Genomic DNA, 14,830 nt, shown 5'->3' on the forward strand with positions numbered 1-14,830 from the left:
AGCCAACACGTTCCCCTGGGCCCAGCCTTGCAACCCTCCCTGATGTCTGCTTCTATCTTTCAAAGCCCAATGAGGAAGATAAAATACCCATCAACTCTCTTCACATAAGGGTCCTGATGGCTCTTGCTGCCCAAGGGGCCATGAGACAGAGCCAGCAGACAGGCCTGGTGGGCAGAGGAGGCGTCGCGGGGAGCTGGAAGGGATGATGCAGGGCCCGGGATGACCACATGAGGGCAGCAGAGAGTCACCGACGTCAGCGGGGCCCCTCCCCAGGCTGGTGGGAAGCAGGGGTTGGTCACTGAGCCCGGGCAGAGTGCCCTCCTCACGGCTGGCTCCAGCCAGCAGGGTAAGGTCTGTGGGAAGCAAGCCGTGGAAATTCCCCCAAGCCCCGGGTGTGAATTCAGTTTCCTCCTCTTACAGTTGCGTGACCTGGGGCTCAGTACTTAAAGAGCCTCACCTGCAAAGGGGGGTAATAGTGGAGGTCAGATGAGAGATTATAGGTGAAGTGCCTAGAACAGTACAGGGCACATAGTCAATGTTAAGTAAATGGCAGCTCAATAGGCCAAGAATGTGAAAAAAGCCCTCCTCCTCAAATTGGTGCCTGGTCCCACTGCAGCCCTGGTTGGTAGGCAGTCTGGGCGAGGCCTGTAACCTCCTAGGACCTCGGTTTTCTTATGTGTGAATGGGAATGATAAAACCCAGACTTGCTTAGGAACCGTTCAGTTGGAGGATCCAAGGGTGCAGAAGAATGAACATGATTCATAAAAATGGTACAGGGGCTTCCCTGGTGGCACAGTGGTTAAGAATCCGCCTGCCAATGCAGGGAACACGGGTTCAAGCCCTGGTCCGGGAAGATTCCACAGGCTGCGGAGCAACTAAGCCTGTGCACCACAACTACTGAGCCTACGCTCTAGAGCCCACGAGCCACAACTACTGAGCCCGCATGCCAGAACTAGTGAAGCCCACGTGCCTAGAGCCTGTGCTCTGCAACAAGAGAAGCCACCACAATGAGAAGCCCGCGCATCGCAACAAAGAGTAGCCCCCGCTCACCGCAACTAGAGAAAGCTTGCGCGCAGCAACAAAGACCCAACGCAGCCAAAAAAAAAAAAGGTACAAAAGCTAGAAAAGTTTTTTTTTAAGGTGTTTTACGAAGCACTTTCACATCCAGTTTTTTAAACCTTATTTTGACTTTCACAACTCCTGTTAAGTAGATCTGAGATACACAGAGTCTTAGGGAAGGCCAAGTGACTCTCCTTGAGCCACGCAGTGAGAGCAGGACTGGGGCTGACCCCTGTCGCCTGATTCTTGGTCAGAGCTCAAAGCTTGCTGGCGAGAATTCCACAAGGTGAGTGGGGCAGCTCTCCACAACCAGCCAGTGTGACAGAGACACGCTGTCAGCGGAGGGCCTCTTGTGCTGGTGGCCGGGAGTGTGGTCAGCAGGCAGTTTTCAACTGTCAACCTCGCTGGGGATGGCCTAGCTCCAGAGAGCTCCCTCAAGGTCATGCCCCCCCTCACCCATTGACTGAATAGTTTCAGCCATTTGGGGCCCAACACGGGACAACTCTGACGGGCCATTCTAGCTCCAGAACTCGCTGTGGGCGTGGCCGGGTCTGCAGTGGGTCTAGTTGCTGCTTATCTTCTCCTGCCCCATCGTGCTTCCCTCCCCTCCTTCCCACAGATGTGGATCCCAGAGGTGCTCCCTGGTCAAAATCTTGCATCCCAAATACTGTCCCAGAGCCTGCTTCCCTGAGAACCCAACTGCAACACACTGAGCAGGCTGCCACCCTGCAACCCATGGCTAGAGGGACAGGAACAGACCAGGGGACAAGATGTAGCCTGGCCAGCTTCCTGTCAGGCGGTCCTCTGAACCAGCCCTGGCGGGATCTGGAGACAGATGCAGCCACTGCTGTGCCAGCCCCTACTCCAAGCCAACGTCTTCACAGCCATGACTCCTTTGATCTGCACACACCCTTCATTAGAGAAATGACCCTCCCAGCCCTCAGATGGAGAAACTGAGGTCCAGACAAGGGAGGTGACTTGCTCAGAGTCACAGAGTGGAGGCCGGTCTCCAGCACTTTTCCCCCACTGTTAACCCTCAGGAAGGGGCAGGGTCACCGCTACCCACCTCCCTCTTGGAAACAAGTCCATTCACCCAGCAGCACCAGGAAGAGACCTCATGGCCTGGCTGCTGGGCTAGCTCCCCTCCAGGCCCCACAGCAGGCCTAATCCCAGAGCAGCAGCTCTCTCCCGCCCCAGGTGGGGGAAGGAGTGGAAGGGGAGCCCCGAGGTCCTACCTTGAACACAAACATCTCGCCCCGGAAGAGGGCCACCGTGTTGAAGTTGCCGTCACAGATGTTGGGTTTGGCGCCTGGTGTGGCTGGCCGGTCCCCCAGGGGTGGCCGAGGGGGCCTGGGCTGGCGCTCATGCTTCCTCTCAGACGGTGAGTGGATCCTGCGGACGGGGAGTGTGGGGAGGGGCCTTGTGGGCTCCAGGGGCTCTGCGGGGGGTCCTGGAGAGAGGGGCTGCATCTTAGAGAAGGGCCAGGCGTGCCCTGCCCCCTGCTGCCATTGCCTCATCCTCACCCGGGCAGCTCTGAGACAAGCCTGTCACACTCCAGCCTCCTGTCCCCCCCCTCCCATTGTTTACTCCCCCAGTCTTTGAGAAAATCCATGAAAAGAGCCATTAAATGGGAACTCCCATCTTTCCACCCCCAAATCTGGTATCTTCTCTTTCTTCTCTCCTGTTATGAGAGAGGACATGTCCCTTCTTAGGCTCAGTGTCCCCTACCCTCTCTGTCTGCTCCCCCCATTCTTTATCCTGCTCCAGCATGGCCTCTGCCTCGTCACCCATTGAAACTGCTGTCAAGATCACCAATGACCTCCATGTTGCCAAATCCAACATTACTTGACCCAAACTTTGACGTCCATATGAATCATTCAGGGATCTTGATAAAATGCAGATTGTGACTCAGAGGGTCTGGGGTGGGGCCTTAGATTCTGTGTTTCTTCAAGCTCTCAGGTGATGCCAGAGTTACTGGTCTGAGGCCCACACTTTGAGTAGCAAGATCATACAAACACTTTCCTTGAAACACTCTTCTCTCTTTTCCAGAACCCTGCACTCTCTTGGTTTTCCTCCTACCTCGTGTACTGTTCCTTCTCAGCCTGCTTTGCTGGCGGCCTTTCCTCATCCACCCGGCTCTAAAGGTCGGCATGACCCTGGGTCCTCTCCTCTCCCCTCCCGTCCCCTTCTCTGTCTGTCTGTCTGTCTCTGTCTCTCTCTCTGTCTTTCTCTCTCTATTTTGGTCCTAGGTCAGTGTGTCTCAACTTGGGTTGCATATTAGGATCACCTGGGGAACTTTTAAAACCCCCTACCCCGATGTTCAGAAGTCACCCCAGACCAATTAAAACCAAATTTCTGGGGGTGAAGGCTGTATCAGTATTTTTTTGGTTTTTTTTTTTGTGGTACGCGGGCCTCTCACTGTTGTGGCCTCTCCCGTTGCGGAGCACAGGCTCCGGACGCGCAGGCTCAGCGGCCATGGCTCACGGGCCCAGCCGCTCCATGGCATGTGGGATCCTCCCGGACCGGGGCACGAACCCGTGTCCCCTGCATCGGCAGGCGGACCCTCAACCACTGCGCCACCAGGGAAGCCCCAGTATTTTTTAAAATTGAAATCCCAAGGTGATTCCAATGCACTGCCAAGTTGAGAATCACTACCCGAAGGGACCTCTTCCAGGTTCATGGCTTTAAAGACCTCCGTTCAAGCCGTCCCACAGAACGTTCTGTGATGACATACATGTCCTATGTATCTGCACTGTCCACTACAGGAGCCTCTAGCCACGTGTGGCTATTGAGCACTTGAAATGAGCGACTAGTTATTAGTGCGGCAGAAGAACTGAAGTTTTAATTAATTCTAATTAATATAAATTTAAATAGCCACATGTGGCTAGTGGCTACCGTATTGAACACCAAAGATCCCAGATCAATATTCCAGCCCACATCTCTGAGCTACAGAGGTCAATCTATTGCTCCACAGTTACAAAAGCCAGAAACCTCACCCCTGTGTCTAATCTATCAGCAAATAGTGTCCATTTTATTTTCAAAAGACCTCCTAGTCCCCACTACCTGTCCAGTCCTCTGCTGCCTCACCTGTGGAGATCCTGCCCATCTTCCAGGCTTTGGGTGGGGCGACCTCCTCTGTGAGGTCCTCAGGGCCTCCAAGAAGAGCCCTCCTCCCGTACTCCACAGCCTGGGGGCTGTAGGGGCCGTGCCACATGGACATGCGTTTGCCGTAATAAACTGGTCTTCCCATCTCCACCGACTTGACGAGAACAAGAACTTCCCACACCAGTGTGAACAGAGAGTGGGGTGGCATGGTAGCAGGCCCCTCAAATCTTATCAAGATATCAGCCTAGTTTGTCTTTTTCTTGTTTAAGAAAAAAGCTCTGGTAATAATACTTATCCTATTGTATCACCATTACTTGGGCAGATGGGTGACTTGGCTAGAGGTGGGACCCCTTGAGAGGGAACCACAGGAGGTGAGAGGGAGGTGTGTGGAGGGGGGAGGCGGGTAGAGTAGGGGGAGTGGGAGGCTCTCTGTTCGCTTTTGTCCCTCCCAGTTGCAGCTCAGACCCTCCCCTAGGTTTCCCAAGTGTGCAGGGAAGGAGGGGGGTGGGGGAGGAGCCTTGCAGACAGCAGTCAGAGGCCCAGGTCCCCAGCCGACCCCCAACCCTCCGCCCCGACAGGCAGGCAGTCATGGCCCAGCCCAAGAAAGGAACGGTGGCCCCTCCCCCCTGCCACACACCGTAGATCTTCTGGATGCCCTGGAGATCATCCTGAGGCAGCTTGAAGTTGTGTGTCTCCATGTACTGGTAGAAGGGTGCCATGATGGCGCTGGGGTCGTTGGAGTGCTCCAGTCCCAGCGCGTGGCCCAGCTCATGCACGGCCACCAGGAAGAGGTCGTTCCCTGTGGAGGGGGAGATGGGGAGGTGCCCAGGGCACCCACTCAGGTGCCAGTCAGTCCATCCATTACTTCAGCAAACACCTAGCATAGCATAAGCTTTGTGCCAGGCCCTGTCCCGGACACTGGGACATACACACCCCTACCTTCCAGAACTCTCCATATAGTGGTGGATAGGGACAGAGAAACAAAATAAGTGAAATTAGTGTTCCAGGTGCTTCTACAGCTGTCTATAAGGGTCGAGTGAGGATTCCGAGGAAGGAGGAGTCATTTACGCTTGAAGGAATATGTTCAGGGAAAGCTTCATGAAGGTGAAGCTTAAGGTGAGTCTAGAAAGATAAGAAGTTGGTCAGCAGAATGGATTCAGTGGGAAGGAGAGGGAGAGGGGCGGAGGTGGCATTGCTGGCTGAGAGAATGCTATGAACAACGTCCAGGGACAAGCAGTTTCATTCCACTTGGCTCTGGAACAAAGCAGGGGGGGAGGGCCAGAGGGAGATGAGGTCAGCCAGGCTGGCACGCAGGGCTTGTGATGCCATGCAAAGGAATTTGGATTGGCTTCTTGGCCAGTGGGGGGTTTAAGCAGGTTGGTGTCGGGGACGGGGGGGCTGGTGGTGACATGATGAAATCACTCTGGCTGCAGTTGGAGGAAGGATTAGGGGGTGATGAGACCAGAGGCAGGGGGATCAGTGGGGTTGGTCTGGAAGCCAGTATGAGGGTCCCAGTGGGAGATGAAAAGAGCCTGAGCTAAGGCAGAGGGGGTGTGACGGGCAGAGGGGAGTCCTGGGGGCGGCAGGCTGGCGGTCATCTTCAGAGACCCGGGGGCAGGCGGAACCCTGGTCGTGCAGCAGTTCTCGGTCCTGAAAGGACTGAGCTATGGCCAAGATCAACGCAGGGATTCAAATGCGAGTGAAAACGAAAGGTCCAGGTACTGAAAGTGGGACACGGGATCCCGAGGGTGAAGCTGAGGCAGCAACACAGCAGAGTGGTCGTGAGCCTGGGCCCCTGAATAGGAGAGGTCTCGTTCATTTCCAGCTCTACCCCAGTGAGCTTTGTGAATTCGGTCAGAAGGTCTACCCTCTGAGCCCCAATTTCCTTATTTGTACAATGCGGAGGTCGTACCTACTTCAGAGGGTTGTGTGAGGACCGGATAGGATAAGATGTGTGAAGGGCATGATGCTGCATGGCACCTGTTGTCACCATGCATAAGACAGGAGCTTGGTCCCTGGAACAAGCCTGTTGACCAGAAAGGAAGCACGAGGCACTTGGGGTCCCAGCAACCAGATCCTCTTAAAGCCAACTCCCCTGAGCTTCTGGGTCAGGCCTGGGACAGGGCAAGGCCTGACTTCGAGGGGATTAGGCAGCCCTGGCTCTGGGGAAGAAATGCAAGGGGCAGGGAGTTGAGCAGGCCGTCGAATCAACAGTCCTGACTCATATTACGTCCAGTTATAGACTCCTGCTTGCCTTGACCTGTGGCATTTGAATGTCCCTTGAGCCCTGCCTCTGTTGCCCAGCGCTAATGCATGTCACAGTCCAGTCCTGCCGCCTTGAAGTGCAGGGGAGGCTGCCAAGAGCCCAGGAGGTGGTCAGGGTCCTAGTGCTCACTCTGGCCCCAGTGGCACTGGCCAAGCTGCCGTACCCCAGCCCGGCTGAGGGCCTCACGAGGGTCAGATGAGCCTGGGGATTGTGTCTGGCTTTCCTGGCTAAGGTCTTGGGAAGAGAGAATAGCCCTATGGGGCAGACTCAGTCACACACACATGCATGCCGGCCGCTCCGCGGACACCACCAGTACCTCCAGCGAAGGGTGGATGGGCAAGATCAGGGGAAGTTTGGCCAAGAGCCTGGGGCTGGCCTTCTGCTGGGGCAGGGCAGGCTGGCATGAGGAGGCCAGGCCTCCCCCAGTTCCTTCCTCAGGTCCTGGCCCCTCTGGCAGCGGGGAAGGGTGAGCTCATCTCTGAGCTCCATCCCAAACAAAGTGGCTGCTCGCGCCAATGGAAGGCAGCCCTGCTTCCTGGGGTCCGGTCCTGGCTCTGCTCCTGGCCCGTTCTGTGACCCGGGACAAGCTGTTTGGACCTCTGTCTCCTGACTAGGCTCTTCCTCAGGGAGCATCCGCAGGGATTTCAGCTGAGAACCAGGGAGCAGGGCTCTGCGCGCCTGGCTAGACTCTAAACCTTTGTCCTCAGCCTGTGTCTGTTACTCTGTAAGCCTCTGTGCTGGGTCTCTGCAGAGAACAGGAGTAAGCCCTTGAAGGAAAGGGGTCTGTGGGTTTGTTCCAGGGGCCAAAAGGCAGAGGAGAGCTGGGGAGCTGGCATCCTACTGCACAGAAACCCAAGAGACCTGTTAAGTGGGGGCTGCTCTGGGGAGATGGAAGGAGAGTGTGGAGGGGCAGGAGAACTCCAGAAATAGCAGAGGGATGGAGAAGACCCACATGCTTAATGGGCAGGAGGCTGGTAAGGGCTTTACCACCCAAGAGGATGAAAGGCAGAGAAGCAGAGTGGTCAGAAGTGTAGTCCCTGGGGGTCTGACTGCCGTGACTCCCGGCTCTGCCATGTCCTAGCAGTGTGACATTTTAAATCTCTTCCTCTGTAAAATAAAGGGATTAATGGTACCTTCGTCATAAGAATGGGGTGAAGATTAATGAGGCAAGGTACAGAAAGCACTCACACCACCTCCAGGCACAGAACTATCACGGTTAATTAGCAAGTTCACGTTAAGCTATGTATGAAGGACCAGCATCCTCAACAGGGAGAGTTCCCTTGAGCTGGGAGCTCAAGTCCTTGGGCTTCCTAGCAAGCACCCAACAGTCTACTTGGCTACTCCAGTGTATCTTGTCTCTGCTTCATTTCCTTCTCTTGGGACCTCCATCTTTGGTGAGTCCCATCTCATTGACTCCTGAAACCCTCCCAAAGGTTACAACATTTCCTTTTGCCTCTATTCTTTTGCCAATGCTGTCCCCTCTACCTGGAATAACCTTACTCCTTCAAAGTTCAGCTGAATGCCACATCCTCCAGGGAGCCTTCCTTGATTTCCCTAACCAGCAATGACTGCTTCCTCCTATACACTTTCCCAGCAGTGTATCTGTATCATCTTTATGGCTCTGACCACTTTCCACCCTACATCATAGCCAGGAGCACACACTGTCTTCTGCTCCAGGACTATGAGCTCCTTGAGGGAAAGCTCTGTGCTGGACAAGCCAGGATGGAACAGTGCCAAATGTTCAGTATTTTTTCCAGGTGTTGTCTTTGGACCATCTGCAGCAGAACCAACTGGGGTGATTGTTAAAAATTCAGAGTCCTGGGTTTGACACAAGTAATATCTTCTTTGGATGAGAGTCAGGACTTTGCTCTGGAAAACCAAGCATGAACTATCCAGACGCAGTTCATAACCCCAGCAATAGATTGCTAGGAACTGGGACGCAGCCATTGCCCTAGGATGGTTTTTGGAAGGACAGCAAAGGAACCAAGATTGATTGAGCACCTGTACATTATCTCGTTTAATTTCCACATAAACTCAGCGAGGGCGTGATGCAGCCTCCCGGGAATTTTTGTTTGTTGGCTTTCTTCTCTGTTCTTCTGCCGCTTACTGTGTGAACGTCTCAACCACTCAAAACTTTCCTTTCCTCACCACCCTGCCCAGTCTAGCTCCCAGGGTGGGGAGGAACCACTGTAGTAACTGTGGAAGGACTGTCCCCTGTGAAGGGCTGGTCCCCATGACGCTTCCCGTCTTGTCACCTTCCCCAGGGCTGGGCTCCCTCCCCAGCAGAGCTTAGTGAATTCTGCTGACTTCACTGCTTGACCCATTGGAAACAGATGAGGACACAGGGTGCCTGGGAGACTCCCCGAAATCAGCTTAAAGGTGTGGTGGGCCAGATCGCCCTTCGCACAGACTCCAAAGAAGTGGAGAATCAGAATCCCCTTTACATTCTAGTGGTTCTCCAGGAGAGCCTTTTCAACACACAGGTGGAGGGGATTCTGATTCAGCAGTTTGCGGTTAGGGCTTAGGCAACCTTTTTAAAATAAAGTCCCCCGAGGGAATTTTATAGTGGTTGGGTCAGGCTGACACACCTGAAGCAACTGCTCAAACTTCACGTCGTTAAGAGGGGGACGGCCTGTGTCACACGTGCTTCCTAACGTGATGCAACAGGGGGGACCAGCACCACCTGGGAAGCATCCTCGCCAAAAAAGTCAATCCAGTCAGGCCTGTAGATCTACTCAGGCTACACGGAGAAGACAGACATGGTAAAAGTGAACCTAAGTCAGACAGAGAAAGACAAATATCATATGATATTGCTTATATGTGGAATCTAAAAAAAAAGGGTACAAATGAACTTATCTACAAAACAGACATAGTTATAGATGTAGAAAATAAACTTATGGTTACCATGCGGTAAGAAGGGGCGAGGGATAAATTGGAAGATTGGGATCGACATATACACACTGCTATATATAAAATAGATAACTAATTTCTTCAACAGATATAGGGAGAGAAGAGAAGCAAGGTGACTGCTGTAAATGAAAAGGGCCTTAAGAGACGAATGATGTGTGGATGCTCTTTGGATCCTGTTGCAAGCAAACAACCGTTAAAGACATTTTTGGGGTAATTTGGGAAAATGAACACTGGGTATTGGATTTTAAGAAATTATTGCTAATTTTGTCGGGTTGGTCATGATTTTGTGGTTGTGTTAAAGATAATCTGTCAGAGGTATGTAATAGACTATTTAGAGGGGAGACCTGAGATTTTCCTTAAAATACATCACCAAAAAACAAAGGGGGTCGGGGAGGGTAGATGAAACAGCACTGACGTAATGTTGATAACTGCTGAAGCAGGGTGATGGGTGCCTGGGGGCGTTCACATTCTCATTCTCCCTACTTGGTAAGTTTAAAATTTTCTGTAATGGAAATTTAGAATAGAGAAGAAAGCTAATAAACAAAAAATTCCCGGGAGGCTGCGCTCACGCCCTCGCTGAGTTTATGTGGCAATTAAACGAGATAACATATAGGTGCTCAATCAATCTTGGTTCCTTTCCTCTCCTTCCAAAGGCCGTCCTATGGCAATGGCTGCCTTCCGGTTCCTAGCAGTCTATTGCTGGGGTTATGAGCTGCAACTGGATAGTTCTGCTTGGTTTTCCAGAGCAAAGTCCTGACTCTTTTTTTTCTTTTTCTTTTTTTTTTCTAAAGTCCTGACTCTTATCCAAAGAAGACATTAGCTATCTTGGAATTTCTATCCGAATTCTTGGTCATTCGTCAGGATGGGGTGGGACAGATGAGAGGGTGCTGGGATGGAGCCCATCCACAGGTCCCAGCTCCTTCCCACACACACCACCAGAAGTTCTCAGGATTTTGAGACTGGTCCAGGGTCTCCACCAGCAAGGAGCAGTTGTGGGAAGTGCACACCCAGGGCTGGGAAAGTCAGGGTAGAGGAGGAATGTCCCTAATAATTCATGTATCTCTATCAGGGCTATGACTGTTATCAGCTAACAGTGCCTGGCACATAACAGTGGCTCAAAAATGTTAGTTCTCCTCTCGTCACACTTTATCAGTTAGCACAGACAACCATTGGTTGACACTGATCCAAGAATAAGAACAAGATAAAGAATAGGTGTTCAGAAAACCAGGAAACACATCCAAGACATAAGGGAGAGGATTCCTGGGCTGAGGAAATGGAGCTAGATAGGAAAGAAGCCCAAAGAAGAGGGTGGGGGACAAAGAGAAATGGAGCAGTTTCATAACTTTGCCTAGGCTGAGCCTTCGCCACATCACCTCCTGAACCACCCTTTGACAGACAGGACAAGAGTCGTGATCCCTGATCCATGCAATGATATGAAATGCTTTTAAGGAGGCAGTCCCCACCTACAGACAGCAGACACAGCCTCAGAGGAAATGGGCCTTTAAAGGCTGCTCTCAGCCTGAAGCATCTCCAAGGAAAAAGAAGGCCTAGTGTTTCCCCAACTTGCCTAAGCTTAAGAATTGGGATTTCCAGGGGAAGGGCCTGGGAATCCATGTTTATAACAAGAACCTGGTTGATTCTTATGATCAGGCAAGTCAGGGAAACTCTGGGGATTAAGACAGTGTTTCTCAAGGTAATGGACGCCGGCCTCAGAAGCACTTGGGGAATTTATGAGACCATGTGCAGATTCCCAGGCCTGAACCCAGAACCAGAGAATCAGAATAGCAAGAGGTTAGGGGCCTGGAGCCTGGAATCTGAATTCTTAAAAAAGGTTTCTAGGTGATTCTGATGTGCCCTGCAGTTGGAGAGCCATGGAAACAGCATGGTAGCAAAGAATATGGGCTCTGGAATCATCATGTCTGGGTTTGAAAACGTATTTCCCCATTCACCAACTGTGGGACCTTAGTAGGTTACTTACTGTTTCTCTACACCTCAGTTTACCTATCTGTAAAATGGGGATGATAATAACATATACATATTATACAGTATGTGGAAAACACTTGACATGGGCCTTAGAATATTAACATACTAATTCTAATCTATTATAATCTAAAATAGAATTGAATCGAATCCTCTATCCCTCTTTCCTCCAGAGTCCTACTGCATTTTCTTGGTACTTCTGCTGCGTCCTTCAGTACAGTCTGCCTTGCGACAGGGTGACTTGTGTATACATCTGTCTCCCCGACTCGACTCTGGACTTCCAAAGGGCAGAGACTGTGTCTTTTTTAAATGTTCAAACACGTGCATCATGTTCCATTAGAGTCGGAAGGGACTTTAGAAGTCACCGAATCCAGCCCCTCATCTGACAGATGAGGAGACTGAGGGTGAATGATGCGCCCCTCATCACATGGCCGGTGGTTGAACTACAGTCTGAGCCCTGGCACTGCTGCCTACCAGCTATGCCATCTGAGCCTCAAACTCTTCATCTTAAAAAAGGGCATAATGATGTGCAGTTGCCTACTTACTAAGCAGTTGCCTTGCAAGTAAGTACTGATGAAGAACTCTTGCAACCTGAGGAGTATTGTTACGATTACTGCAGACAGGATGCTAGAGTAATTACGGGGCCTATTATTCACTTGTGAGGTTGACATAAGGGAGAGAGTCTGTCATGTTTTCCCACAGCATGGCCTTTGAAGCCCTCATCAGTCAGGCCAGAGCCTACCACTTTCAGCTTTAAGCCTTTTAACCTTTTCCTCCAGCCTCTGATCCATTACTTTACCGTCTTATTCATGGCCTAGACTTTCCTCCTAACTCAGTCCAATTAGACCATTTACTAAGTGATCTGACCCATCTCCCTGGCCCTGGCCCTGATGGATCAACTGTTGAATATTATCAGAGACCACAGTTCCCACCCTCTTAGGGTCTTAGTTCTTGGACAAGAAGCTCTAGAAACCAGGAAACTCAACTGTGGTATCCTCCAAGCTCTTCCTCAGGGCTTCTTTCCCTGACAGCCAAGTAACCCCCTGTCCCCTCATGACCTTACCATCGTGGTTGGCATTTCCTAATGTCCATGGCTCGTCTGAATCAAAGTGAGTGTCTCCACCAATCCCTGGGCCAGGGAAGTAGGCATGAGCCAGGAATCCCCCTTCGCCATCAAACGGGGAGCTGTCTCCATGGAAGCCAGAAGCAAAGAAGATCATGATGTCGGCCTCCTTCCGGTCACTTTTGATTTCATGGTAGGGCACCTCTTCAAAGGTCAGCGGGGTCACCTTCTGCCACACATCGAAAGCCTGGCGAATAGCTTTCCGCGTGTCTAACTCACCCACCTTTGGGGTGTAGTTGTGAATGCTGGTGAGAGAGGGGAGGATTGATAGGGAGGAACAGACCAAGAATCAGAGACCAGCAGAGCTAAAAGGAACACCAGAGGCCATGTGGGCCTAGAATTCTGCTGAGGTACCTCAAGGGTTGATGAAGAGGTTGGGTGGGCAGGGCTCTGGGTCCCCACCCCTGCCTTTTTACTTAGTGTTTTTATATTTGATCTCTGAAAAAGCTTGTGTTGAATTCGTAGAAAAAAGATTAAGTTGTGCATGGCATTTCCTAAATTTTAAGTTTTTCTCCCAATACATAAAAATGTACATTTATAAAATTTATAAAAACACTTAAACAGGGACTTTCCTGGTGGTGCAGTGGTTAAGACTCCATGCTTCCAATGCAGGGTGCCCGGGTTTGATCCTTGGTCAGGGAACTAGATCTCACGTGTCGCAACTAAGAGTTCACATGCCACAACTAAGGAGTCTGCCTGCCGCAACTAAGGAGCCCATGAGCTGCAGCTAAGACCCAGCACAACCAAATAAATAAATTAAATAAATAAATATTTTTAAAAAACCCACTTAAACAGTGGAGAGTTTAAGTCAAATATCCTGTAAAAAAATCTTTGGCACCAACTACTACTGTTTGTGTACATAGAAGCTGGCATAGGGTGGCGTGTGATTAAATCAGTTACAGGTTTAACTATGTAAGGTTACTGTATCCATATTGCATGGTTCTCCACGATGGAGCAGCACTACTTCTGGCTGCTCTGCCCCAAGAACACCTGGGGCAAAGACTGTTCACCCATTCTACAGGCAAGGAGACTGAAGCCCAGAGAGGTTGCGTGGTAGAAGTTCAGGTTAGAATGGGGTTAGAAGCCACTTCTAACTCTACGCTTGAGGAGACTCTAAGTCTATGCAGTTACTAACCCAGATTCTTCTTAAGTTTCCTCCTCTTGTCAGATTCCTGAAAACATCCTGTTCTGGTCTCTACAGCTTGTGAGCAGGAGAGTCCTTAGCTCAACCCAAAGGATCTTTGTCTCAGATCATACTCCTGAACCCAGGGATCCACCTGAGATGGAATCAGAGACTTGAGAGGTGCCAAACAGGGCCCAGCTGAGCCTGCCCTATGCCTGGCCCTGACCCCACCCCCTCTGAATCCTGATGTCTGCGTCTGCTGTGATGGGTTCCTTCATCCCTGCCCTTGGTCACTGGGCTGACTTGGAGGCTGATCCTGCTTTGCCCAGACAGTCAAGGGATGACAACTGTTGGAATTCAGTTCCCAGCTCTTTATTCTCCTTAAGAAACACCTGGAACTCTGTGCTGGGAATCTCGGCTGAAGTCCATCAATCAGGCTAAGTGGGGAAGGGATCCAGGTCAGAGGGAGTGGGGTTTGGCAAGCAGCGGTAGGGAGGATGGGTTCAGCCATGGTTCTTTATCCCAGGTGAAAGTTACCGAACATACCCCACTTCCCGTAACTAAAAACTCTAGGAATCTGAACAGAGCATAACTCATGAGCCCCTAAAGGACCAAAGAAACCTGAAGCTGGAGACGTAGCATCCTCTGGACGCGACAAGGAGAACAAAGTCAGGGGGTCTCAGAGCCTGGCCCTGATCGCAGACCCGCCTACAGTGTGAGCCTCAGAAACTCAGGCCGGGGAAAATCAGAGTGAGGGTGGAGCCAAAGCCAAGGAGGAGGGGAGGGAGTTGAGGCACCTGTAGGTGATGTGCTTCTGCCGCCACTTCTGTCCTGTCAGGGCATAGCGCTTGTTTCTCCGCCTGCGGCTCAAGTGCGGGTGATCAGGGACGCCACATCGGGGTTTCTTCATCCACCTGGGCAGAGAGAGGACACACACACACACACACACACACCCCAACACTGTGGTCCCTGGACACTCTAGGAAGGCACTGCAGCTCCCTGGTCCCAGGCTGAATGGCAACATGCACACTCCACCCAGACTCTGGGCCCCTGGCTCTGATGGGGTCCCCGAAAGGAACACGATCGACTGCTCGATTCATCACTTCATTCACTCCTAACTGCATAGGAAGAAGCGCTGCTGCATGAGAGACTGGGAGTCAGAAGACACGGGCTTGCTAGTTCCAGCTCCGTCACTAATCATAGGAGCCCGGGCAAGCGACTGAGTCAATGTGAGCCTCAGTTTCCTCATCGGCAACGTGAGAAT

General features: G+C 51.6%; 1 protein-coding gene across 1 annotated transcript in view; it reads right to left on the reverse strand.

Moving 5' to 3' along the window:
• The window catches only part of MMP24 (matrix metallopeptidase 24), a 48,437-nt gene that overhangs the window by 5,642 nt on the left and 27,965 nt on the right, over positions 1 to 14,830 (reverse strand). Inside the window, exons 6-9 of the mRNA XM_027078048.1 lie at positions 14,364 to 14,480; positions 12,384 to 12,688; positions 4,802 to 4,963; positions 2,295 to 2,509 (exon numbers count right to left, since the gene is read on the reverse strand). Of these exons, the coding sequence (XP_026933849.1) occupies positions 2,295 to 2,509; positions 4,802 to 4,963; positions 12,384 to 12,688; positions 14,364 to 14,480 (799 nt within the window). The remainder of the gene's footprint in view (positions 1 to 2,294; positions 2,510 to 4,801; positions 4,964 to 12,383; positions 12,689 to 14,363; positions 14,481 to 14,830) is intronic.

Source organism: Aethalodelphis obliquidens, unplaced genomic scaffold (genome assembly GCF_003676395.1).
Source record: "Aethalodelphis obliquidens isolate GAN/ISIS:26980383/991018 unplaced genomic scaffold, ASM367639v1 scaffold42, whole genome shotgun sequence".
Lineage (NCBI taxonomy): Eukaryota > Metazoa > Chordata > Mammalia > Artiodactyla > Delphinidae > Aethalodelphis > Aethalodelphis obliquidens.